Source organism: Zingiber officinale, chromosome 6B, assembly GCF_018446385.1.
Source record: "Zingiber officinale cultivar Zhangliang chromosome 6B, Zo_v1.1, whole genome shotgun sequence".
Classification (NCBI taxonomy): Eukaryota; Viridiplantae; Streptophyta; class Magnoliopsida; order Zingiberales; family Zingiberaceae; genus Zingiber; species Zingiber officinale.
Genome location: NC_055996.1, coordinates 91622136 through 91649555, shown reverse-complemented (window position 1 = coordinate 91649555; position 27420 = coordinate 91622136). Strand labels below are relative to the sequence as shown.

General features: G+C 37.9%; 5 protein-coding genes across 6 annotated transcripts; 4 read left to right on the top strand and 1 right to left on the bottom strand.

Annotated features, from left to right (window-relative positions):
• The first annotated feature begins 5319 nt into the window (after positions 1-5319).
• Positions 5320-9579, top strand: LOC121993146 (E2F transcription factor-like E2FE). Of its 2 annotated transcripts, XR_006115088.1 has the most exons (11): positions 5320-5506; positions 5606-5726; positions 5871-5948; positions 6035-6082; positions 6189-6300; positions 6396-6469; positions 6562-6634; positions 6741-6802; positions 6906-7302; positions 8919-9078; positions 9147-9281. XR_006115088.1 is itself a non-coding variant. In XM_042547825.1 (10 exons), exons 1-10 carry the CDS (start codon positions 5409-5411, stop codon positions 9263-9265), a joined length of 1182 nt encoding a protein of 393 aa, XP_042403759.1. In that variant the 5' UTR covers positions 5320-5408; the 3' UTR covers positions 9266-9579. The 2 variants fall into 2 exon arrangements, 1 of the variants encoding a protein (XP_042403759.1); XM_042547825.1 differs by lacking the exon at positions 8919-9078 and having other exon boundaries at positions 9147-9579.
• A 298-nt stretch (positions 9580-9877) lies between these two features.
• On the top strand, positions 9878-15505 carry LOC121993145 (enhanced ethylene response protein 5-like). Its single transcript, XM_042547824.1, has 13 exons — positions 9878-10254; positions 10341-10477; positions 10578-10671; positions 10772-10861; positions 12408-12473; positions 12583-12672; positions 12751-12807; positions 13645-13706; positions 13810-13897; positions 14713-14789; positions 14866-14940; positions 15014-15119; positions 15226-15505. The coding sequence occupies exons 1-13, from the start codon at positions 10087-10089 to the stop codon at positions 15355-15357; spliced, it is 1242 nt and encodes a 413-aa protein (XP_042403758.1). The 5' UTR covers positions 9878-10086; the 3' UTR covers positions 15358-15505.
• An 805-nt stretch (positions 15506-16310) lies between these two features.
• LOC121993143 lies at positions 16311-17747 on the top strand. Its single transcript, XM_042547823.1, has 3 exons — positions 16311-16472; positions 16564-16630; positions 16724-17747. The coding sequence occupies exons 1-3, from the start codon at positions 16431-16433 to the stop codon at positions 17524-17526; spliced, it is 912 nt and encodes a 303-aa protein (XP_042403757.1). The 5' UTR covers positions 16311-16430; the 3' UTR covers positions 17527-17747.
• Positions 17748-19494: 1747 nt separating this feature from the next.
• On the bottom strand, positions 19495-21374 carry LOC121993142 (sugar transport protein MST6-like). Its single transcript, XM_042547822.1, has 3 exons — positions 21234-21374; positions 20190-21142; positions 19495-20109 (listed from the first exon to the last, which is right to left on the bottom strand). The coding sequence occupies exons 1-3, from the start codon at positions 21364-21366 to the stop codon at positions 19645-19647; spliced, it is 1551 nt and encodes a 516-aa protein (XP_042403756.1). The 5' UTR covers positions 21367-21374; the 3' UTR covers positions 19495-19644.
• Positions 21375-21670: 296 nt separating this feature from the next.
• On the top strand, positions 21671-27344 carry LOC121993140. The gene is made up of 8 exons (XM_042547819.1): positions 21671-21830; positions 21901-22605; positions 24129-24211; positions 24280-24356; positions 25784-25856; positions 26259-26349; positions 26420-26476; positions 26613-27344. The coding sequence occupies exons 1-8, from the start codon at positions 21750-21752 to the stop codon at positions 27234-27236; spliced, it is 1791 nt and encodes a 596-aa protein (XP_042403753.1). The 5' UTR covers positions 21671-21749; the 3' UTR covers positions 27237-27344.
• The last annotated feature ends 76 nt before the right edge of the window (positions 27345-27420 follow it).

Below are 27420 nucleotides of genomic sequence, written 5' to 3'. Positions count from 1 at the left end.
TGAGACAATTGTTAAAATACGAGATAACGAGTTGTCATGAACCAAGAGCTTTAAATATTTAGGATCATTCTTGTAAAATGATGGAGGGATTGAGAGAGATATTTTACATAGAATATAAGTAGGATAATTGAAATGGAGGAGAGTGTCGGGTGTTTTATATGACTGTAAAGTACCTATAAAACTTAAAGAAATTTTTTATAGAATCACAGTTAGATCTGTTATGTTATATGGAGCTAAATGTTGGACTATGACTCGAGCACATAAGTAGAAGATGAGAGTTGCAAAGATGAGGATGTTAAGGTGGGTGTATGGACATACGAGAATGGACAAAATAAGAAATGAGAGTATTAAAAAGAATGTTGGAGTTGCATCTATTGGGAAAACACTCCGAGAGATACGTTTAAAATGGTACATGCAGATACTTAGATGACCAATAAATACTCCAGTTAGGCGATGTGAAACTATAACAAACACGCATATCAAATGAGAAAGAAGAAGACCAAAAAAGACTTGGTTGACGACAATAAAATAAGATAAAATTTATTTAAATATATTTTGAACAATTTCTTTTCTCTGCTACAATATCATCAATATAGTACTTTGAGTGATGAAACTAAGCTCCCAATTAATATGTTCGCGGCACAGTATCTACCATATGAAATATTGTTATACTATTAGTCTATTTTCCTAAGCAATATTTTCTATCCACTATAAAATCATCGCTACTGCACTGCTACAGTGTTGATATAGTATCATCACTATAACACTACTACAATAGATGCAATTTTCTAGTAACGCAGTATGCTCTCCCTAGCAATCACATTTTCGGATGCTACTGATCCTGTCTGAAATTTGCGAGATGGTGCACTAGCTCTGGTGAACGATGGTTCTGATGAGGACTCACTTCTGGGGATCTGGTTAAGCTCCTTAACAATTTGCGTACAATGAGACAAGTTAACAAAGCGTTAGTGGCCTAAGACCGGGGTGGAGATCCCTGGCTAAGCCTTCCGACGCTCAAGTCAGTTCTCCTCTCGAAGGTGGAAGAAGAAGAAGAAGAGTAATGACAGTACTTAGAAATAGAGTTTTAGATGCTAGAGTTTGCGTACCTTTCCAACGGAGAGGATCTCTCTTTTTATACTACTTCATATAATCTCCGTAGTCATGAATTGGTCCCCGGTTTATTAAAGTTTGTTAGAAGATGAAGTCACACTTTAGACTTCGTGTAATAATCTTTTAAGGAATCTTTTTTTTTACCTCAGATGTATCTCTTTTATCGTTTATGACTCATATTCCTCATGAAGTATGCATAAGCACATGTCCCTATAACTGAAGAAACTTCTAGAGAATATTTTTCGCCAAATTTGTCAAGCTGTCATACTTATATGCTATCTTCTGTTAACCATGTCTCGATCGGTCATTCAAGCCGGTCGTGTATATATTGAGAATACCTTCTACTAAGTATGTTTCAGCCGGTCATTTAAACCGGTCATGTATATATTAAGAATACCTTCTGTTGAGCATGTTTCGGCCGATCATTCAAGTCGGTCGTATATATATCGAGAATACCTTTTGTTGAGCATATTTCGGCCTGTCATTCAAGCCGGTCGTGTATATATCGAGGATACCTTCTGTTGAGTATGTTTCGATCGGTCATTCAAGCTGATTGTGTATATATCGAGAATACCTTCTGTTGAGCAAGTTTCGGCTAAGAATGTACTATAAGCTTTATAAAGCTGAGCGCCTTTACGCTCGATCAGGCTTTGTTAGGCCGAGCGCATATATGCACATTGGTGCTCACTCGGCCTTCATTAGGATGCTAATATATTAAACATTATATATAAGGCTAAATGCCTTTACGTTTGGTTGGGCTTTTCCCGATCGAGCGCATATACACACACTGGTGCTCGCTTGGCCTTCACTCGACCGATAATATACTAAAAGCTGTATATAAGGCAAAATGCCTTTACGCTCGGTCGGGCTTTGCTTGGTTGAGCGCGTATATACACACTGGTGCTCGCTCGACCTTCACTCGGCCGATAATATACTAAAAGCTATATATAAGGCTAAGTGCTCGGTCGGGCTTTGTCCGACCGAGCGCATACGAAAAATCTTTTATTTTGTCGGCCATTATCCTATTAATCATACATTCACCCAGCTATGAATTTCTCCTTTTCTCTCTCAACCGTGACCTCTACGTCATCCGACAAACTGACCTATCATAACCCTTATCAGCTACGATGATTGTTATAGTACCTCATTACTATTGGAGCAATCAGCTGGTAACCCTAGGTTTTAATGTTTCGATAAAGATTTAAGTTAGGATTATTATTGTATTTGATGTGTGTTTGTGAGCGTGCAAGATGCAGGTGCAACAAGGAAAGTCCAAGTGTGATATTGGCAAAGACAAAGTCTGAGTGGGATCTTAACAAAGGTAAAAGTTCAAGTGGAGTCTTAGCGATGTATGTCCAAGTATATAGTCTTGGCAATATAAGTCCAAGTGTGACTTGACAAAGTTGAAGTTCTAGTGTGAGGAGCTCTTGGCAAATGATGAAGTCCCAGAGGTGAGGAGTTTCTTAGCAATGGAAGACCCGACAATAAAGACAAGGCTAAAGGAATCTCTTGAAGGCAAAACGTAAATGATGAGCAAATATCTGAGGGACGCAAAACTGATGGAAGAGGCTAGAAGGCAATGTAAAGGTTGTGCAGGCGAGGATGAGTACTGAGAGTATAGCTATCAGACAGGCCAACTTGTGGTGGGGTGGGTAGGCCCGTGACAGGCCAACCATTTAGCGAGGCGGGGCGAGCCGACCCGTCAACTTGGCAGGTTGGGAAATTTCCAACTCAACCCAATCCAAGGAGAGTTACGGGTTTAGCGGGCCAACCTGCGAGCCCATTAATTTTTTTTAAAAAAAAATAAAAAATATTTCATATCTTTAACGTTTTACTTTGGAAAGGTTTCATCAATCAAATATATCCATAAACATATATTTTAAATACAAATAGACACAAACGAGTACTTATGTGGGATGAAAAGTACTATTTTTATTTTAAAATTATAATAAAGAAAGATAATAAATTGACATAAAACTTAGCTTATATGTGTTTCTCAACCCGCGGGCTGACCCGCGCGGGTCGCGGGCCTAGGCGAGCCAGCCCATGGCAGGCTTGGGTTGATAAATATCCAACCCAATCTGTTTAAATTGTTTGGCGGGGTGAGCCAACCCGATGGGGCCAACTCAAATTGACGGCTCTAGCTGAGAGAATGTACTCTAGGTAAATCTTAGGTTTAAGGTTTACCAATCAACTGGAAAGATAACCGAATATTTCTGTTCTCTCAATCAAAGTAGACTAGTTGACTGGTACCGAATCATTGGGATTATAACTGTCGAATTACATAGAGGACTAATCAACTAGTGGTGTGACCAGTTGACTGGTAATGGTAGAAACAACTTGGCTGTTTTCCCCAAGTTCTATATAATAAACCTTGGTGTGACTGGCTTGGGTGACAACAATATGAGTGGTTAAACTTTATTAGAGTCTCCAAAGCTCTCTTGGTGATCAAGAGTGTGTGTTCAAGTGTTTGTGACGAGGTTTCTCCACTGACTAAAAGCTTGAGCTAGTTGGAGCTTTCCAGAGAATCATCCATCGACGGATTGAAATCGTTCACCTTACGGATAGCCATGGAGTAGGAGTAAGCTATCTCCGAACCATGTAAACGAACGTGTTAGTTTGTTCTTCTTGTTTTTATTGTCTTTAGGTTAGCTTTTTATTTGCTTGTTTGTATTTCCACTGTGTTAACAAGTATATGAAGGGATCGAAGTAGGTGAGCGACTATTCACCCTCTCTAGCCGGTCATCAAGGTCCCAACAATTACTACATTATATTGCATTACTAATGCCTCTTCCATTTGGGCTCAAGAAATCTTGAAGCATAACTGTCTGACAATATCAAGTTTTACTTTGGAGATTCCTTTTCAAAATCTATATAAAGAGGAATTGAGGTAAGAGAAAGGGATGATTATATCTTCTTGTTAGAGGAGGTGACTCTTTTCCAAACTTTAATTCTTTAGCATCGTTTTCTACTTTCTTCTTCTTGTTATTGTCTTCTTGACTCTTCTCGAATGGAGAATTGACTTGAGCATCGGAGGAGTTGTACCGGTGAGCCGACCCAAACTCTAATCCATGTTACATCTTAGGATGTTTGGATTTGGGACCGATGGGAGACCATCAGAGCATCATTGGAGGTTTGGGAGAGGAGGAGCCTGACCGATTGAAAAAGACACCATCAACTATGTTATCTATTGAGAAAAAAGTAGTTGAGAAAGTTGATTATGTAAACTTAATCAATACTTTCGCTTCTAAAACTGCGATGTGAGTTATATTCAAGTGACTATATACTGATTCGGAATATGAATTTAATATCTTATTTGGATCGTCTTGATTTTATTAATATTTACTTATGACATATTATTTTGGACGATATCTTTTATCTATATTTTATATGAATTTCAAATTTTGAGGACATCATTTTTAATATCACCTCGGGCTTTAAAATCATAAGTCTGACATTGATACCACTACGATGCTATATTTCAAAGAATAACACTATAGTGATACAGTATTTGAAAGAAAAGTATCACTATGATACTTATTTTAAAGTTTATATATTATCAAAATAATATTGATTTTAAAAATACAGTGCTAGACTAATGCTGTTGTTTGAAATCAAGTATTAAAGTGATATTATTTTTAAAATTCAGAACCATAATAGTATTCTTCTTTAAAATTCACCATGGCAGTAGTTTACTAGAGGAATAAAATGAAATACAAATGCATCATTTAAGAAATTTTAAATATTAAGTGCACCATCAACTATCTATCTATTTCTTACGAGAATGTAAATTTTATAGTCAACTAAGAAAAAAGAATGACATGATAACAAAAAATTAGAAAAGTTCACGCAAGTATTTTGATTATCTAAAGCGGTCTTTTAAGAAATCTAAAAATATGCGTAGTAAAATGCAATTGCACATGGATTCGGCCCCCTTAGGCCATGGACACTTTGCTGAACCAGTCCTACTTTCATCTTGACCAAAATGACCTCTCCATTTGTGTCCTCCGTCGCATTCATTCCATACCCAAGAAACAAAGGGCATTATGGTCTTTTAAATCAAAACCTGCCCCCTGGCGCCGCCCTGGTCTACAAAAAAAATTGAATCGCGCGCGCCGCGGGAGGGATCCGGATCCCACGCGGACCGTCCGATTTGATTTCAAATTCCCCCGCGCCACAACGCCAGAAACCCTCCTCTCTCTTTTTCCCCCTTCCAATTTCTAACGGTCGCCGCCTCATTCGCCCGTCTTAAACCGGTACCTTCCCCCTCCTCATCAATTTCCGGATCTCCATCGTCCATGTCGTCCTCATGCCCTTCGCATCTGGTAGACGCTTCCGGCGTGCGGCACCACGCCTACAGCAGGAAGCAGAAGTCCCTCGGCCTTCTCTGCACCAAGTAAGTCGCGATCTTCGATCTCACCTTTTTTGTTTGCCCTTTGTTTACGTTGTGCTCGGGGTTGCGCCTGATTCGACTAGATCTGTACGTGTTTTGAAGCTTCGTGAGCTTGTATAACCGTGAAAGCGTCGAATCGATCAGCCTCGATGATGCGGCTCGGAGGCTTGGCGTCGAGAGGCGGCGGATCTACGACATCGTTAACATCCTAGCGAAAGTGGGGGTGAGATCTAGATCATTTTCCGATAATTGTTTTTTATTATTATACTTTTTTTGATAAAAAATAAGAAAGGACTGAGTTTTTATGGACGGGAAAAACTGGAGAACTATGTCTTTTTAATCACTTTGTTCCGTGTGGTCTGCGTAGCTTCTCTCGAAAAATGGCAAAAATGCCTGCTCTTGGATCGGATTTTCTGGGATTCCGAAAGCATTGGAGAGATTGGAGGTTTGGATTTCTCAGATCTGCAATTTTTAGGTTATTTGTGTGGCATATTGGGAGATGAACTATTTTAATATTTTGATTTGGTACAGGAGGAAGCTCGCAGAGGAATTTCTTGTCATAAAGGCATTTATGCAAAAGTAAGAATTTGTCTCTCTTTCTTTGTCACTGGTAAAATCTACTTATGCTCATCAACTATCTTAAGCTTACCTTTTGAAGTTTGTCAAACCTTTTTTTGTTGCTTAGGATGATTCGGACGATGAAAGTCTGGACCAGTATGTAGACGATGGAGATGAGAGACTAAGTCAAACTGTCAGCACTACGTTGTCGACTGCTCCCTTTGACAAAAAAATATCTGGTCTCTTTTTGTATATATGTTGCATTTCTTAAAGTTTGTTTCACTGTACATCAATTCTACGGGGATTAAGCTTTATTATTAAATTGATGCAACAGCAAAAATTAATAGAAGAGCGAAATCATTAGGGACACTGACGGAGAATTTCATTAAGTTGTTTCTGACCTCAGATGTATGCATCTTGATTCTCCTCTACATTAGATTTTAGCATCTTTCAAATTTCTTATTTTTACTGTTACTAACTATGCTAGAGTTCTCGTGAAGGGTGATACAATTTCACTTGATGCTGCTGCAAGGCTGCTTCTTGGTGCTACAACTGATGCATCATACATGAGAAGTATCTGTCTATCCTCACTTCTCTTGTTCATCAATTAAGAGTTGTTTTCCCTCCTTTTTCTCAAAAATGTCCATTTGGTCTTACTGTCTTAAATACACTGATGCAGCTAAGGTCCGGCGGCTCTATGACATTGCAAATGTATTATCTTCTATATTTCTCATTGAGAAGGTATTTTTTTTTGAGTTATCATACACCAAGTTAAAAATCAAAGATAAAAAAGAGATGGTTGTGCTTAATGCATCCTCTTTCAATTTTGTGATTTGGGACATAGACACAACTCGAAGCAAGGAAGCCGGCTTTCCGCTGGTTGGGTGCAAAGGGTAAGATGGAGCCAAGTGATGCAGTAACTGTTGCTATTTCACCTAGTCCAAAGAAGTTGAACAAAAGGACATTTGGGACAGAGCTCACTAACGTGGGCTTGAAGAGGAATAAGCTGAATTCTGCAGAGGGTAAGAAACCAATGGACGTTAAGATGAGAAGTGAGAATCTGCAAGAGCACAGTTTTATTCCACAGCAGCAATCTGCATCCAAGAATGGATATTCCTTTGGCCCTTTCCATCCAGTTGGTGTGATGAAACAGACTGCTAATTCTGAGGTAAAGTCTGGGAAAGGAATTCAACAATGGGAGAACTTGGCTGCCTCCTTCCGACCAATGTATCAAAATCAAGGTTCGATTCTTTTCGCTATCTAGCATGTATGCCAATATATTATTTTAAAAGTAAATAGAAGATGCAAAATTTTAGTTTTAGTTTTCTTTTCCTCTCCTGCAATTTATTCTTTTTTATGTCGTCCTGGTTATGCTTTTGATCTTTTGAAGAAAAAAAGAATTGCTCCTGCAACTTCTGTTATTCTGGCAAGAGTGATGATGCATCAAAATTTCTTGCTATGGAATCAACTTATCTGTTACTAAACAATTTTTTCTAGCTCTTTTATCTCGTTCCATATGATGATGCTATACCATCTTGTAACAAGGATTACATTACTCGGATTGGTAAAAAGCCACACGTGGACTATAGCAAACTTGCTTGTCACATCTCTAATAGGTCTCCATGTTCATTAGCCTGGAATGTTCTCAGTCTTCATACCACTTTGATGGTCTCTTTTACTTAGCGTGGAGTAAGCCTTTGCCGTATGATATTTGCCAATTATGCGGTTAGCACAAGAATAATATATATAGTGTAATCCCTATAGTATAAGCATATTTACAACGTAAGGATACATCTTGCTGAGTATTCTATATATTGAATTCAGATCTATAAACAAGTATCCATATAATTCTACATCCCTCAAATTGTAGGAAAAGTGAAATATAATTGCGGAGTACAAACCTTGAATGTTATACGATAAAACATCATAATCTTCAAGTTGTGTTTGTATTATTATTTTTTTCAAGTCAGATAAATTAATTAATGTTATTTCTCCATTGAATATATAAAATTGTCTTAGTAATATTTCTAACGAATATTTTTATTAAATATACTTTTATTTTCTTTGATTTCCATCCACTCTTAAATACTTTTACCATCATTGATTCAACTCTTTTATTTACAAAATCTATAGGTTGCTTTTTGAATAAGTTCATATTACTCTTATCTATTTTTTATTTTATTTTATCCTATATTAAGGCTATAAATAATTTTTCTTATACCACATTTTCTTTTATTTCCTCTCTTGCACTCACGTCGCACATCCATCTTTACACTTTTATTTTCACTAGATTAACATTTTTGAAGGTAATTTTCTAATAGTTTGCTACATTGACATATTGAAGTATGGTGGGTTGTATTTTAATCTAAGAGACAATCAACATATGATTCTACTCATTCTTTTGCCTACTTTTTATTTTATTAATAATATATTTAACAATATATCTTTTTATTGAATAATTATTCCAAGTTATTTAAAACCCCTTTTAGGAATTTGATGCTCTTCCATCTTAGTTATTAGCTTTTTTTAATAATTATTATGGAATTTACATTTTGTGTATATATATATATATATATATATTGGTGCTGCTATCTCATTATCTTCAATTTCTAGAGTTTATCTTCCCAACTTGCAATGCTTTAAATTTATTGTAATTACATTATCATCAATCAATACATTTTTGATTACTAACAAAGGGAAAAAAAGGAAGAAAAATACCCATAGAAATAAACCACTGATTTTCATAATGTAGATTCATTTAGCCAGCAAACTAAGTACTCTTATCATGTATCTTATTCCTTAGACATACCACATGTAAACCAAATTAAGCTTTGATACTTGCTAACCTTGTTGTCAGTTGGATCAATTGCTACTCATTAAGGATCCATTGCACGACTGGTTTGGTCTGCCATTAATCCAAGTATAAACCGTTGAGGATTTTCTGAGCTTATTGGCAACAGTTCCATATCAAAAAAAGAAAAGTCCTTTTTGAATAACAAATGCAAGGAGCGGCCTTTGTAAGACAACAATACTCATTAAACTGTTCAAATAACATCTGATTAATCATGTGCTTTTCTTCATGTAGCTTTGAGTGAACTTTTCTCACATTACTTGGAGGCTTGGGATTCTTGGTATGCTGAAGCCACCAAAGGGAGGAATGTGCAACAGCAATTCAATAAGCTTGTCAAGAAGGAACTCTTGTAGACAAATATGATGCTGGGTCTTCCTTGTCATGAAATAAACTGGATGGGTCTGGTTCGGATCCTATGCATTTTTCTTCATGCGTGATTCAACAAACCTATACATCCGTTACATATGAACAATCTGTATTGGTTGATTCATGCCAGCCAGTGATTCTACTTACTCCATTTCCATCAGAGCAGTCTCTTTATGCTTCATTAGGATCTTTCCACATTTGTGAGTAGTTAGTCCTGAAGGATCATATTGAATTTTCAATATATGTTATGTACCATGATATGAAAATCCTTTTTATACAGAAATGTGTTCCTATTCCATAATTGCTCTTTGACACAACAAACAGCTAGTTGTTTGGCTTGTCTTGTCCATCAGAATTTTTATGAAATGAAGTTTCTTGTTCATTGTGTGAGAATTTTCTATGCTAATTGTCTCATTCAGTTAAAATAGAGTAACTGTGAATTGAGGATTTTTTTTAAAAATATTAAATAATTATACATTATAAAATTAAAATTTTCATTGTTTTTTTTTATTTTTAAAAAATTATGGATGAAAAGGTATGCCAGGGACGGTCACGGCCTGGGGGCCCAGCATTCCTCGCTGTTCAAAGCCCGGCCTGTTTGTGATCGTCTCTCCGCTGCCTCCGTTCGATATCTCCGCACCGAGGGTTTACCTGGCTGCTCCGCCTCCTCTTCCTCCTCGTCGCCTTTTTGATCTCCGTCGTCACTTTCTTCTTCCGCCGCCTTCCAGTCTCGCATCGCTCTCTCCCGCCCTCTTCATCGATCCGGGAGAGAAGCCTTCGGCAAAGCAGGCAAGAACCTTTTCCGGCCATGGCATATCTAAGCATGGGCGAGGCACACCGCCGCATCACGGACTACCTTTCTAGGTTCTGTGATGCCGTTTCGTCCCAGGATGCCGCTACCCTCTCCGCCCTCCTCGCCATCTCCTCCAACTTCGCGTCCCTCCAGGCTCCTGCAGACGCCCTCAATGTCTTCCAGGTTCTTATGAAACTCAGACTTCTCTCTTCTTTTTTCTCTTAGCTATTTTATCCTTTTTTACCAACTATGCTGCGATTCTTTCTCAGGATTCAAATCAGTTGGTGAACCAGGTGGAGAGGTACGCCCAGTTTGCAGAAATTCTTTCCCCCCTTCTCCGGTGCCTCCAAAGTTACCGACTTGGCCGATATTCCGACGCCTATGTTGCCTTTGAGAAGGCTGCAAAGTACTACTCTATTTGTTCTTTCGACTCTGGATTTTGTTGGTAATGTGAAAAATCTAGTCCTATTGGTGTTCGTTGAGAGCTGAATGTTGTGGTTTCTCAGTGCTTTCTTACAGGAGTTTCGAAATTGGGAGACTGCGTGGGCTATGGAAGCTGTGTATATTTTGGCTCTTGAAATTCGGTTGCTTGCAGAGAAGGTATGCCATTGTCCAGAAGGATTTGATATTTTTTTTGTATGTTCTTCTGGAATTAATTCAAATGTGGACTTTACTTATCAATGTTCTTTACATTTTAAAGGCTGATAGAGAGCTCTCTTCAAGTGGGAAAAATACAGAGAAGCTGCAGGGAGCTGGATCATTCTTGATGAAAATCTTCGGGGCTTTGGCGGTATGATTTTGTCAATTTTGTTATCTTAAATTTGGTATTTAATACTGTTCAGGTGTTTTTTTTAAAAATTTGGTTGAGATGATCATCCGAGTAGATGATATGGTTCACCTCTTTTATGACACAAGGAGTTAAGACATACTAGAGAACAAGTTCAGTATAAAAATCAAATAGGTTTAGGGCAAGGAAAGTCCATGCAGACTGAATAGTATATAACCTCCTGTAAACAACTTTTTTATGGTAGACATTGTTTTGGGTTGAGAGGGTGCCTCTAGGGGATCTCGAATCTAACATGGGTGTCAAATATCTCAAATTTTCATGGACTGACCTTGTTGTTTTGACCATTATTTACAATCTTTGAATCATTGTTCAAAGTAATTTCATAAAGATTTTAGTAACAGCCTTAAATTTCAGATCAAATCAGACAAATGCATCTGCACAAAGGATAAGATGCTTGTAACATCTGTAACTAAGGCTCTATAAGTTGAATATGTAATCAAAGACATGGACTGTCGGCCCTGGGATTCCATCTGCACATGTCCTGAACTTTTAGGAAAGTGTTGTTTTTTAATTTGCTGAGGCAAGTTATTGTCCATATTTGAACAAGGAGCAGAATTGTTGGTGGAAATTTCTGAGCTTTGACAGTTCAAAAGAAGTACTTATAGACCCACTTTTGCAGTTATTTCATCTACAATTTTGTTGTCGTCCACTCTAGTGATGTTGACAGTTTTGGCAAATTCCAAATAGCACATATTTATTTCAGTTTCTATAACCAGCTGTCTGAGTATAACCAGCTGTCTGAGTATAACCAGCTGTTGGAGTTATAGTAGCACACATACTTCAACAGTGGATAGATATCCCATGAAATGCAGGTTAAACTCTTGCCTCCACTATGTTGCCAACCAATCAGCATGTTTCGGCTTCTATACACAAGCCACTTTCCAGAGTTAATTCAAAATAGAGAAAATCTTTTGGTTTAGGGTTTTCCAGAAATATTTTTATCCACTAATCTGAAACTGGTAGGCATTAAAATTTATGCTATTAATTTCTCTGCTGCGTAGTTATGGAGGCCTAGCTTATTCCCTTTCCATGTGCCCAAAATTCCATCACAGATTGGATTACACCCCAATTCTCCAAAAAAAAAAAGATGTTTGAGAAGAACTATGGAAATCTATTGCATATTAACCGATTGTCATTTATTATTTCTTGAGCATTAGCATTTCATCAGAATGGTTTTCTTATATTCTCACTATATTCATTGGAGTTCAGTAGATAGAGGTAAGTTTTTTGCTTTCTTCATATATTTATTTGGTGCTGCCCCTTTTTTTGTCAGAGTTTTTGTAACTAGATACATTGCATCTTCTATTAGTCCGGTTTGCTTGCCTATCATCTTGTAGTTTTTTAATATATTCAATTCACGTTGTAACATGTATTTGATATGCAAAAGTACAGTTGTAATATGAGAGTGCATATTTTCGTTTCCCCTTCATATGCTTCCACATGTACTGCAGTTTATAAAACTGTTTGAACTTTTGGGAAATCATTGCAGGGTAAAGGTCCCAAACGTGTTGGTGCCTTATATGTTGCCTGCCAACTTTTCAAAGTCTATTTCAAGGTCAATACCTTTCTGAAGAAGTTGGATATTTTTTTGGGTCATATATTTATTTTACATTTGATTTTAACCACCGTTTTATTATAAACATGATAAATTGTTATAATTCCAGCTTGGCACTGTGCATCTCTGTCGTAGTGTCATCAGAAGTATTGAAACAGCTCGATTATTCGACTTAGATGAATTTCCAGTTAAAGATAAGGTTAATATTGAAAATTTATATATGCTTATGCACATGCATGGTTCAACTATTTCTGAACTTCACCTGTACATTGGATAGGTCACTTACATGTATTACACTGGACGTCTGGAAGTATACAATGAGAATTTCACTGTTGTAAGTATTTCTATGAAATAATCTTTTCTCTGCTGATAAATGTTAAAATTTCATTTTCCTTTATTGCTTTTGGATTTAATTTATTCAAATTGACGCTTAGTATGGAGATGTTAATATCATTATCACCTGCTGATATGAATGCTGGCAGCACAATTAGAATGGCATTAAGTGACAGACTCAAAGTAAATCTTTCAGTTACACCATTTCCTAATTCTTTTTGTCCTAAAATATAAACTGATTATGTGACAATGACTACACATTCATTATGAAGGAAAAATACACCATTCTAATATTAAAGAATCAAGATACTTCTCCATGTAGTTCTAACGGGCACCCTAGCTTTAACAGGGTCTGCTCATGCCCAGCATAACTTCGAGATATTGTCAAATGTTTATTGAGTTAAGTTATTAAGAAACAACCAATTTATATACTTATCCTTGGTACCCCCTTCTCCATCTGTAGGTTAGTAGACTTCTCTTGATTGACACAAACACAGTACATGAAATGATAAGATAATATTGGTTGACATAGGTAAGATTTGAATTCCAGATTTCTTGCTCTAAGACTATGTTAATAGTTGGAGTAGTGCCTATTCTAGGATCTTGCCCAAATGACTAGTTAATGGAGAGGGGGCACCCTTATGTCATAATATACCACTGCACTTATTCACATGGGACTATTAGGCCACTGCATCCTAGCTTCAACAGTAATGAACAAGCAGCTATCTGTATTCATGGAAGTTTTAAAGGAAAACATGTCAGGAATTTGTTTATCAGTGTGATAGAGCAGACTCATCACAAGCTAATTTCTTCATTTCTTATCATTGTGATAGAGCAGGCTGATCAAAAGCTAACTTATGCCTTGATGCATTGCTCTCCTAACAAAGAAGCTAACAAAAGGTAAAATTAATTCTTCTATGGTTCCTAGCCAGTGATAATTTTTCTATTTTCTTATTTAAACATCTTTCATGATAGATCTTTCTAATTTGTCAATTTACTATAGGATGATTCTGAAGTATCTCATTCCTGTGAAGCTTTCAATTGGCATTTTGCCTAAACAGTGGCTTCTTGAGAAATACAATCTTATGGAGGTTAAGTTCCTTATCTCCTAATAATAGTTCCTCATTGTCAGGTTTCTTAAGATTGTATAACTTGAAAGCTAAACATTTTATGCCCTCCTCTCTTATCCTTTCAGTATATGTACTCTAGCTTAAATACTTATTTTCTAAATGCTTTTGAAAGTTCTATCTAATGCTAACCTCACCAAGGCTTAGTTTACTTGGTTGGAAAAATAGGAGCAAGAGAGGGGGAGGGGGAGGAAGAGGAAAGTCACAAAATCTAGTACATTGTTGTGTTATTTTCCTCCCTTTCCTCACTCATATCTAATGAGCTGAAATAGGTTTTATTTCTTCTCCAAGAAGTCTTTTAGGGCGATATTGAGGACGTTAGAACTCTCAAAAATCTCACCTGTACAAAATTCCAAATAATCTTTTTTCCTTCCTGTTTTAAATCGATTGATTATTGATGCTAATGAACCTCTACTGGTACCTGTGTGGACCTTGATAAAGAAGTATCCAAGTCCTAGCAACTTCAAAACTTCAGCAGGATCTAAACTGTCACAACTTTGTCTATTTATTTATTCACCTTGTCATAGAAGTTATTTTTTCTTAGCTTAACTTTGATACTGGGCGAGAATAACACTTTTATTGTGAACAGAATTCTAATCAGACTCAAACTAAATACTTTAAACGAAAGCATATCAGGATCAATGCATAATACAGTACTTTTATTAATATTATCTTTTTACAATGTTCTTATGTTCTTGTTTGTAATACACTTTGATTGCTTATTTTATGCATTTGGAGTATCTCATTCTTTTTCATATATGAATTTGAAATTTCTGCAGTATAATGAAGTAGTTAAAGCACTTAAAACAGGTGATCTAAGATTGCTCCGACAAGCCCTCCGGGAGCATGAGGACAGGTATGTTTCAGTTGTCTCCCCATTATTTTCGCAAACAACTATTGGAATTTCAGTTTTGATGCTTTTCAACCCTCAGATTCTTACGATCTGGTGTATATCTTGTTTTGGAGAAACTGGAGCTCCAGGTTTATCAAAGATTGATGAAGAAAATGTAAAGTTTCTCTAGATAAGTTTAAATTTTCAACTACTTAAAAGCATCATCATTTTTTTTCCCCTTTCTACAGTTATGTGCTTCAGAAACAAAAAGACCCCAGTAAGGCACACCAATTGAAGATAGAAACCGCAGTAAAAGCTTTGAACTGGCTTGGAATGGACATGGACATGGATGAGGTATACTCCGATCGCCGTCCTCCTCTGTATCACATCGTTTGCCTTTCATGACAATTCTGCTTCCATTTTTATTTCTCCAATGAGATGATTCTCCCATCGACTGTAGGCCGAATGCATAATGGCTATTCTGATTTTTAAGAATCTCACCAAGGGTTACATTTCTCACAAGAACAAAGTGGTGGTCCTCAGCAAGCAAGATCCATTCCCCAAATTGAACGGCAAACCAGTGAGCTCGTAGCTAATCTTCTACTCTGTAAATTTATGTAATCCCATTATATTCTGAGAGATCGGATTTTTTTTTTCTAAAAATGTTGTAGAATTTCATTATCGCTAAAGTGCTTTTAGAAATTTTGTAAAATTTCAGAGTATTCTCAGTGTGTTTTTTCGATTCTCGAGTCGATTCCCCAAGGCTAAATCTAGAATTCACATTTCTCTGAGTGCAGTAAAATATAGTAATTTTGGTTTAATTGCAAATTTTAGTTATCTATTTTAGAATAATTCGAACACGTTATCATTGCAGCGATAAAATAATAATAATAATTTTAAAGTTCTTAAGCATTTTTTTTTTGTTGATTTTAAAGATTGTGAATCGTCAAAAACACAAGTCTTTGGAACTCTCGAAGTAATTTGGAAGTTGTTAAATGTGGAGCAAAGTAAATATACATTTTTATGTATTAGTTAGTCAGAAATTTCCATCTCATTAGACTTATTTAATTTCTTAAATGTTTTTTTAAAAATTAAAACTATCAAAATATTTATCATTTTAACATCAGTTATTAACATAATTAAATTACTTCAAATATAATATTTTTGTAGTTACCAGAAATTAAGATAATATTATTTTATTAACTTATTTAATGCCATAAGTGGTCTGAATTATTAAATTTATAGTCAACACATTTATTTATTATGGACAACATTAATAAATCAAAACTAATTAGATGATTTAAATTTGTGATAATTCCACGAGCCACTTTGTAAAGGAGTTAAATACTAAAATATTTTTATGAGTTTTATAAAATTAGTTTTATTAATAAAATACATTTTATTTAAGATTAAAATATTTATGTTATTTTTAAATGGTAAGTCCTTTTAATAATAAAATAATGGTGATTTACTGATTCTTGAAATCTTTGGATTAAATGGATTTTTTTTGTCGGTCGAACCATCGATAAAAGGGCCCGCACTCTCCCTCAGCTGTCAGCGTCATATTTTCCTCGCGTCCTCCTCCGCTCCTCGTTAGGGTTTTAGATCTCTTCTTCCCCGATCGCAGTGAGAAAGCGAGACACAGCGAGAGAGAAGTGCGATCCCATGGGTTACGACGCGATGGCAAACAGCGCGAAGAAGAAGCGGGTAAGAACACGTCTTACATCATCATCCACTCAACACTCTTTCGATTTGAATCTCATCGCCGTCTCTTTTTATTTTGCCTCCACTACCGTAGACGAATCGATCGGGCAAGTTGAAGCATTGCAGGTCCGATGCCGGTCGCGAGCAATGGCTTTCTCAAAGTTTGTGTTTTTAAACCCCGTTTTGTTTCTTTTGAATTAGTTTGCTTTTGATCCCTCCTTTGATGGGTTCTTCTGCTGTGGTTGGGGGATCAGCCAAGGGCGAGGATGATTGCAAGATTTTGGGCGAGGATCATCCCTCGCTGTCACGGAAAGATGTTGGTGGCAGTAAGATTAGGATGATAGGCGAGGATGAATCTCCCCATCGGCAGAGGCGCAGTGATTCGGGCCCTCCTCCGATGCCACATCAGCGAGGAAGTATGATACGCAGACGCAGTACTGATTCTAGTTCGCCTAGTGTTACGGATGCTGATGAGGAGGACGATCATGTAGACGATGGGGTGCTTGACGATTGGGAGGCGGCGGCGGACGCCATATCAGAAGTGAATGACTTGGCCGACCATGACCCTGAGGATCATCTTGTCCCTGCGGCCCTTTCATCGGTTGCAACTGCTTCTCCAATCGCTAGCCGACCTACCACAAGGCCAGAACCCATTAGAAGTGCTCCTAGAGCTTGGAAACCGGATGATGCATCTAGGCCCCGTAGCCTTCCCAGTATCTCCAAGCAGTGGAGCTTCCCTGCTAAAGTAGATCAAAAGCTTTGCTTGGTCGGCCAACAGAAAGACACCCTTTTGTTGCCTTGCCCATGCCCTATCTGTTATGAGGATTTGGATCCAACGGACTCCAGGTTCTTCCCCTGTTCGTGTGGCTTTCGACTCTGCCTCTTCTGCCACAAGAGGATTCTTGAGGATGATGGGGGTTGCCCTGGTTGCAGGAGGCCATATAATTCATTTCTCTATGGACAACAGACAATCAATTCTATTGGGACACCACTAATTCCACACTGTCTATCTCGTTCTTTTAGCATGATCTCAAGATCTTCTAGCAGGGAGCATTAGTTTCTTGTTGTAGGTGCAATTGTCATCCAATTATTAAGGCATGCAATGTTCTTTCTGATAGATTGAGCATAGTGATGTAGCTTGGAACTTTTATACAATATTGTCAAGAAAAGGCTATCTTTACATACCATGTATCAGTGTCAATGAGCATTTGCATCAATTCTCAGAACCTGTATCTGCGAATATCTCTGAAGACATTAATAATAGTTATATTTCATCAAGCCAATAAAAAATGTGATGGGTTTGTGTTTGTAAATAGAACTTGATCATGCTTTCAATCATGTGGTATGATTCATGTGACTAATCTCCAGAGTTAGATAAGTTTTCCACATTTTCCTTGATAGAGTAAGATCCTATTAAGGAGTGAGACTGATGGATGGCCTGGAGAAAAGGTAAGTCTATATATTCTTCTTTGTTTGATTTAACCATTTGCTTTGTAAAGTTCTTTGCTCTTACATTTTGGCAGATTTTTTTTAAAAAATTTTCAAGTCATACCTGCAGGTCACTTGTTGCTATATTAAGATGATAAGATCTCATGCAGCTTCTGAATTTCTCATAATTACTATTCTTGCTTATTGATTCTGCAAGATGAAGTGAAGATCCATCCTGCTCCTTTTCTCCATCAGGTACAAACTCCGTTGTCATCTCTGAAGTGCTTCACTTGTACCAAATTTTTTCATTTGTATGGTAATGACAACTATTGCTGATGAAAGAGAGATTACATAAATTTAAATTATTTAAGGAGCAGGCTTTGAACGTCTTAGCTTTAGGTGTGGAATGTTTTTGTGACTATTAATTTAGGCTGTAAAATTAGACCGAGTAATAGGAAGAAAGATCTACTATTCCTTCTGATTGCAGTATTTAAAAATAAATGTATTAAGTGAAAGTGGATGGCTAATGTGTCCATGTTGAAGATTAGAAGAGTTTCAAACATCCATAGAATAGTTCGGTTTACTATTCTAATAATCAAAGAATTCAAAATCATGGAGATACTAAATTGAGGGACAACTTTCTATTATGAGAATAATTTTATAGAAACTAATTTATGGGTCAAATCATGAATTGTGTGAGAGGGTAATTGAAGGGAGAATAAGCTGTAGGACTAAGCTTCTAAGGTTTAATGTAGTTTACTTGTTGATGAACTATCAACCTTGTTTGATTTTTCCAACTAAATTAAACAGGAAAACCATTATATATAATGGTAGTTCATGTTAATATGTCAAGGGAGTCTGTCTTATTGGCTTGTTAAATGTTTTATTCTAATCCAACTCGCTTAATATACAGATTAAAGTTTGTTGCTTGCACATGAAATGTCATATGATCGGAAATGGGTTAGCCGAGCACAATCAGTTAATTATGAGTACCATTATTTGTTTCATTATTTGCCATTATATAATATCAATTGAAAATAGTATTTGATAAAAATTGATTAAAATAACATTGTTGCGGGTTTGTAGTTTTACAGGAACATGCTGAACTAAGACTTAATGTGACTTTCTTGCTTATAGACACTCGAAGTTGGGAGATAATACATGATCATCTGTGTGTTTGGAAAGACCCCCCAAATTGTGTTGCACTTTCAAAACAAATGACAAGGGAGTTTTAATATTCGATCACGATGTTTTTTCAAGTATCATGTATCTAGTACTCTTGTTGAAATTGCGAATCTGTCATAGCTGATTGTGTCGCATTCATGTCTAACATTGGTTCGAACATTTACTGTGTGATCGCGTATTCTTCAAAACTCCAGTTCTGAGTTGAGTTTGTTTCTCATAGCTTTGTGCTCCTAATTCTGATATGAAATTTGAAGGACTCGTCAAATTGATTACTATGTGTGTAAATATGCTGTTCCTGTAGTTCATTTGATGGTCTAACAAATGAAATTATTTGTTGATTGTTTGTTTGTTTGTTTTTGTTGATTTATTATTATTTTAGAATTAATGAACAAAACCCCATGAAACAGAAGAGTGATCAACACAAAGGAAACCAACGTTATCCTTTTGAATGGGCACCAAGAACTCGTAGGGAAATGTACAAAGAGATAGCAACACCTGCAATTCAAGCTCACTTTCAATCAATGCTCATTTAAGTTTATACCATCGCCGCTTGCTTCGTTGTTCATGCGCTTGTGTTCTTGAAGGCATGCTCGCCGACGTGAATGTCTTCGTCGGCGATGAACTTGCCCCAGAACCAGTGCTGCTTCCAGACCAGAATGATCTCCTCAATGGGCACGTTCTTGGTTTCAGGCAGGAAGAAGTAGATGAACGCCGTCATGATCACCACCCAGCCGCCGAAGAAGTAGAAGAGCCCGAACTTCATGTGGCAGAGCGCTAAGAGGAAGACCTGGGCGATGATGAAAGTGAAGAACATGTTGACGGACACCGTGATACTCTGCCCGGCCGACCGGATCTCCAGCGGGAAGATCTCGCTAGGCACAAGCCACCCGAGAGGGCCCCACGACCACGCGAAGGCGGCGACGTAGACGCAGATGAACAGCACGATGATGCTGGCGTAGCCCTTGGACAGCTCCGTCGCCTCGCCGGAGGTTCCGAATTTGAGCCCGATCAGCGTGCCCACCACCACCTGAACAATGCGGCGAATAACGCCGATGAGAAATATGGAAATCAAGTAATTGATTGTTAAATTGTAGTTCGAACTCATACCTGAGATATGAGCATCTGCGCTCCTCCTTGCAGGAAGAGTGCTCGGCGTCCAAGCCTGTCGACGGTGGCGATCGACACGAATGTAGCGAACACGTTGACGATGCCGGTGATGACGGCGGACGCCAGGGAAGCTTCGCCTCCGAAGCCGATCGTCTTGAAGAGCACCGGCGCGTAGAACATGATGACGTTGATGCCGGTGAGTTGCTGGAAGAAGGGGATGAGGATGGCCATGGTGAGCTGGGGCCTGTACTTGTTCTGCAGGATGTTGGACCATGGGCTCTTGACGGTCTTCGCCTCTTCGCTGGCGGCGATCAAGTCGTCGTACTCTTCTTGGATGTCGTCGGTGCCGCGGATTTTCTGGAGCATTTTCTTGGCCTCCTCCGCGAAGCCGCGCTCGAGGAGCGAGTTGGGTGTGTCCGGCAGGACTAACGCGCCGACGCTCATGATGATGGCCGGGACCGCCGCCAGGCCGAGGCTGACGCGCCACCCCCACCCGCCCTTGATCGACGCCGTCCCGTAGTTGATGAGGTTCGCGGCGAAGATGCCGACGGTGATCATCAGCTGGAAGCCGATGTTGAGCGTGCCCCTCATCTTGGCCGGGGCCATCTCGGAGAGGTACACCGGCACGGACTGGTTGGCGAACCCGATTCCGATGCCGAGCAGGACGCGGCCGAGAATGAGCATGAAGACATTGACGGCGGCGCCGTTGATGGCGGAGCCCGCCAGGAACGTCATCCCTCCTATAAGCATGGACAGTTTCCTCCCGCTGACCCTCGTCACCCTCGACGCCGCGAAGGATGAGAGGAGGGCGGCGACGTAGAGCGACGACGTGAAGAGAGTCAACAGCTCGCTGTCGAACTTGCAATACTGACTGGCGCTCGAGTCCGCTTGCTGCTGCGCGTAAACCGACGGGAAGAACTTTTCAAGGAACGAATCCATGGACGTGACGCCGCCTGATCATGATCACGAACATAAAAACATAAATCATTCAAAGAATATAATCACATCATTCAAATTCATGTTCATGTTCATAATTTTATCTACCAGATATTCCGATATCGTAACCGAAGATGAGTCCGCCGGAGGAAGCCATGATGCATGCCAATAACACGAAGCTAGTCATCTTTCCTTCGTGTAGCTTTTTGCTGCTCGTGCTTAGGATAACTCCTCCTGCCATTTTGCACCTCCTTCCTTGTAATTTATTTTTATTTAAAAATAATATGTGGTATGGGATGGAAGTGATAAGGCAAGGAGGGCTTGGTGCTCAGCTTTCACACATGAAATCGAAACTAATTTATAGTCATTTGTTTCCTAAATTAGGGTTTAAATTGTTGGGTGTCCTTAACATTCGTGATCTTACAAAAGAAAAAAAATTGACTTTAGTTTTAGGTCGTTGAAGATCCAATTTACAACGCAAAATTGTTATTATTATTATTATTTTTAAAAAGGGCAAAAGTGTCATTTTTCTGTTTATGTTCTCGCATAACGCGGAGTTCGCGACGGGCACTAAAACCCTACCATCCCTCGGCTGCCTTAAGCCTCAGCCATCGGCGACGAGCGATGCTGCCCTTCTTTTCTCCGCTCTCCAACCAAATCCAAGCTCGAGGGCAAGCTCCTCATGTCGATCCTTCTCTCCAACAGGTAGTTCCTTTCTTCTTTCTTCTTGTTTTTCTCTTTTCGATATTCTTAGTTTCTTCTTCAACGCAAGCAGGCGGCCATGTTCAACCAGTCCCAGTTCTCGACCCCTCCTGGGGTTAATTTTGGCATCCCCAACTCGAATTTGAGCGGTTTCAGTGCGAGCAATGCCCCCGCCGGCCTGCCGCCGCCCATCCCGATGGCTTCCGCTTCTATCCTGGGCTGCCCCAATGTGCTCCCTATGATGCAGAATAATCAAGCTGGATTTTTTCCCCATCAGAGTGCTCCATTTGGCGGCGCCCCGCAAAATATGACCCAGCAGCTTCTGGGTTTGCAGTTGCTTGGGCAGTCTTGCGGCATGCCGCAGAATGTGCAGCAGTTCCAAGGACAGTTGCAGGGGTTGAATATTCTTGGGTCTCTTTTAGCAAATAATCTTCCACAGAATTTCAATTTTGTTGGCGGCTTACCTAATGGTCAAATGTGTTTGCCGACTATGATGACTCAAGGGAATCAATTCGGTGTTCTTAATTCCCCTGCACAACCGTGTTTAGGCTCTAACCACCCTGAAATTGTTGGGAATTGCTCGGTACCCTCTATTGGAAATAAGAATACAAGCTTCAGTAAATCTGCGTTACCTACAGAACGGACTAAAAATTCATTCAGTCATGATGACAGGCATGGACATTTGTCATCAAAGAAGTTGCATCAACCGATGTCATGCAGTCCTATGAAAAACCATCATTCTATGAAGCATAATCAACCAGGAGATTTTCGGCCTCAGGTAGCAGCTCACTGATCCCAACGTTGTTTCATTTATCACATATTATGCAAGATACCTGAGATTATTTATTATTGAAATTGTCATTTTTTTTTTATAAACTATCCTTTTTTATGAAGCTTTAGATTTCGGTATTTAAAAGGGGAGCCTTGGCGCAACGGTAAAGTTGCCGCCATTTGACCTAGAGGCCACGGGTTCGAGTCTCGGAAATAGCCTCTTGCAAAGAAGACTGCATACAATAGACGTTTCCCCGGGATCCCAGGAGCTTCGTGCACCGGGTGCCTTTTTTTAGATTTTGGTATTCGTTGATTACTTGTCATTGTCTTCTAATAGCCTTAAGACACACTACGTAGTGATTTGGCCACTTGTAGATCTTTAAAAGCCTGTCTAAAGATATCTTCCATGACACCAAACTAAATTCTCTATGTCAATTCAGTTGAATTCAACATGCATAATACTTGTGCAACCTTTTAACAGGCTGATTTCTCATTGCATAAGCTTAAGATACATGCAAAGTTTTTGTGCAGCCATAAATTAGAATGCTATACATTTGCTCACTGCATAAGCTTTTGCCTCTACATATGTGGCTTTGGTATGGGCTTTCACAAACAATGCGCAATAGAATTCGTCAAGTTTATTTGTGAAATTTATGGTTTCATTATTAGCTTATGAAACCAGGTAGTAGAGTAACAATTTGATTTTGAGTAGCACATTTTTTGTTGAGTGGCAATAGTCAATGATAACTATTCATAAGGAGCTATCGATAATGGTTTGGTGGTAATTTCTCGATGACAAAAGGATAATTTTTTGTCGAGACTCCAAGTACATATGTTTTCATGTTTCTGTGTATATGTAGTAGAATATGTAGCTCTTATCTTAGAACTTTAAAACCAAGGTACTTTTTCTTCTGGAACATGAAAGTGCCTAACTTCCTAAATATGCCCTAACCATGGTGCTGCCCAACGATTGGAGTTGAGATATGAATAGAGGACCATTATGACTGCTATGCTTTAATTTTTCCTTTTTGACTGAGCAATTTGATCTTATTTGTTTACCCTCACCTTAATAAGCAAATGGATTCTTGTACAAATTTGCCCTTCCCGGGACCTGTATTGGTGGGAGATTCGTGCACCCGGCGTTGCCCTTTTACTATTGTACGAATTTAGAGCCATTATAATTTGACAATGATCTGACTCTCATTGCAAAATATTTAGCTAGAATAATCATGTTGGTTAGCAAGTATGACACAGTTGACCCTTTGGTTTATTAACCTATTAGGTATTTGCACTAATATCATTTTAAGTGGCACATGCATATTTCTTTAGCTAAATTACCTTAAGGTCCTTGTTGATTTTGAAACAGTAAATTTCAATGATGTTCTTTTTGCTTGATTGTGTTACATCCTTTGTGATTTGTAATGGTAATGTTTTCATCTGTGCCTTCTTTCCTTTGACATTCTAAACATTGGAAATGACAACTATATATGCACATAAGATTCTTGTTCTCTGGCTTATTTATCATTTTAGGTCTCCGGAGTTGGTGGAAATGATAACAGCCCTAAAAATTCTCCTAGAAATTTTCGAGGACGAGGGAAAACAGAGCAAAGAAGGTATACTTATCTCTTAATCTTATTGTCTTTAGAGGTCTTTCTGGTTGACAACCAATTCCAATTGACAGATTCCAAAAACCACATTTCCAGAATGTCAATGGTAGGAAGAGTAACATGAGGAGATTTAATGGAGCAGGTGGAAGAGGTTGTGCCTTTAGCAATAAGATATTCTATTTCGAAACTTTATATCCAAGATATTAAAGACACTTTTTTAAATGTAACCTAGTTATACATGATTTATAGTGAGCTATCTACAATTCATGCTTCTTTATACATTCAGCACCACCAAAATTTCCCAACTATCTCTCAAAGGGCATTCTTTGAGTGGAAGTAATGTATAAACAAATGAACAGATCAGCTTTGGGTTATATCACACTATAACATCCATATTTAATGATTCTTTTAAGAATTCTTTGAAAATGTTGTCATGATTGCTGTACTTATTCTATGACAGAAACTTTCTTGAGGCAGTAATAATCTGAATAGCAAGTTGTGTTGCTTAGCTTACCTTATTGCCGATAGTCCTTATTTCCAAGGACTAATAGTACTTTTTTCTTATCTTTAATCATGCTGGCAATTAGGAAAGAGAGATGGATGAAAAGAAAATTACAATTTAGGCTATTTAAGGCTCACACTTCACCAGCATTGTTCAGTAACCAGGTTGCAAAATCATAAGATAAAATGATATTCAAATGAGTCCAACATATAGCTACGACTGAAGCTACTATATTAACAAACTAGTTCCTTGATTGAAAGGCTGCCTTCAATACTTTGATTGTGCCAAAATCTTTTAGAAACATGGTGTTTTTGCATTCCCCTGCAATTATCCTGTTTTAGATCTAATTAGCTTTTTAGCTATTACTTAATTTGTGGCTTGTGCTCTCTAAATTAACTCATCACAGTTTGCTATTTCTAGACTTGTGTTCTCTAAAAATCTTACTTTATTGTCTGGTTTTCATCTCTTGTCTCGAACTCCCATCTGTGCTTATGATTGGAGAACAAATTCTGCAATTGGTGTTTGAGATTCTGTTCTTTGTTGAAAGGCATGTGAAAAGTTTCCTTTCTATTATAAGCTATATGTTGCAACTTGAGTTGCATATTGATGTAGTATGAAAAATTGTACTGCAAAAAGCTCAAACTAGTCAACTCATTAAAACTAATTTTTTTTTGCTGAACTGAAAGATAATCTAATACATGGAATCTTAATTCTTTTATAGACTCAAAATAAGACTAAGTCCTTTAAAAAAGGGCCTGATTTATTCTAAAAGTAATATCAAATTTGTAAAGGTCAAAATTCTTAAAATCAAAAGAACTTATTGAACTTCTAATTTCTAAATTTTTAAAGAAAAATTTTAAATTGATGACAATTTTTTATCTGCATAACATATATCTTGTATCGTGAAACTATAATGTTAACTTATTTATCTCTGTTCATATAAGACAACGTTTTTGCTTGGACCAATAATCCAACTTTATGGCCGTGAATCTTTTATTGCTGTAGATTTGTTTCTGCAAACAGGGACAACTGTTGGCTGATAAAGTTATTTATTTATTATTGCCTTGGTTAAACAGGGCAGAAGAACTGGAGAGAAGGAGAACCTCAAGTTTCTGAGTTTAGCAAACCATTTTTGGCAGAAAACAGAAGGTATCTATTTTGACAAAAAATTCAAACAAATTTGCATCTGTTAGCTCAATCAAATAGCAAAGCTGATTGAGGACACTAATTTAGGTTTAATAGGCTATATTACCTTCATGTTTTTCTCCAAAAAAGCTGCTAATTCATGTACAACGAAACTACATGGTGGACAAAATAAAAGAAAGTTTGTAATTGCTGAGTTGGTTGTATAGGAACATTACAAACAAATTTCAAAGGCATCATGTGTATCACCTATCTGTATATTTACACATATATTGTATCTCTAGGAAAGATCTTAATTAGATCAAACACAGTTTGAATTATTTATCCCACGTGGATAGATCCCCTTCTTCTAGATGTTTTATTACATCCTGTTTTTCTTCCTGAATGATTCTTATTGCTGTTTTGAAGGCGCCTTCCTCTAAGCTACAATGAAACTGAAATCCATCAATGGATAGAAGCTCGGAAAAAGAATTACCCCTCCAAAGCCAATGTTGAGAAGGTCTGTCCGTCTCTTAGAATATTAGTTCTCCAAATAAAGATATATATGTTTATAGAAGTTTGATTTACAGAAATTAGCTCAATCTGGTAATGAAGGTGCCGAAGATGATGTCAAATTACGACGTGAAGTAAGAAATTATATTCAATCGAGTTTATATATACTCTTCCTATAAATTTTCTTCTTAACTTTTTTGTTGCTGAAGTGATGAAAAGTGCTTAAAAATTGCTTGTCATTTTATATTTCTATTACTGTCTTGCATGCAGCAACTAAAGGAGGTTCTAGCCAAACAGGCAGAATTGGGCGTCGAAGTCGCCGAGATACCTCCAGGCTATCTATCTGATTCAGAGAAGCAACCTTTGCGAGAGGGGAATGATTTGAGAGCATGCCATACACCTGACCATTTTCCGAATAAGCACAACCACAAGAGGGGCAGGCATAATCAAGATAGGTGGAAAACAAAAAGGCCAAAGTTCCGGAACGACTCATCTGATACTTCTGTTCCATTTGTGAAGAGAAGGCAGCAAACTCTTCTGCGGAAGCTTTTGAGCACGGATATCAAAAGAGACAATTGCAGGCTCCTGCAAATACTTCGGTTCACCGTCCTAAATTCATTCTTTGATCACTTGCCAGAAAAGCCATTGGAGTTTCCATCGATCACAGTAAAAGACATGCAATGTGAGAGTGGAGCTGCATCTGAGAAGCCATCCGATCCAACTTGCTCAGGCATGATGAAGTTTGGTGATGGGAAGAGCTCGTTGGTCAAGGAAGTTGAAGGCACAAAGGCAACTTGGAATGCAGATGATGCTGGAAGTGCGAGTGAAAGTGAGCCGAACTACAGCAACAACAGTGAAATGGATTGCAGCATGATCACTGAAGAGCACGCTTGAATAAGAAACTCTGATACAGAACAAATTCAGTATTTTTGTATTGTATTAGTTGGCATGAGACTTGTGAATCATAATGGTGAAATTGCGAACTATTATTTGCAGAACTTAGACATGCTCTTTGATCACTTTATCATTATTTTTTTTATAAATAATATTTTATTGTTTAAAAAAACAATTTGAACTA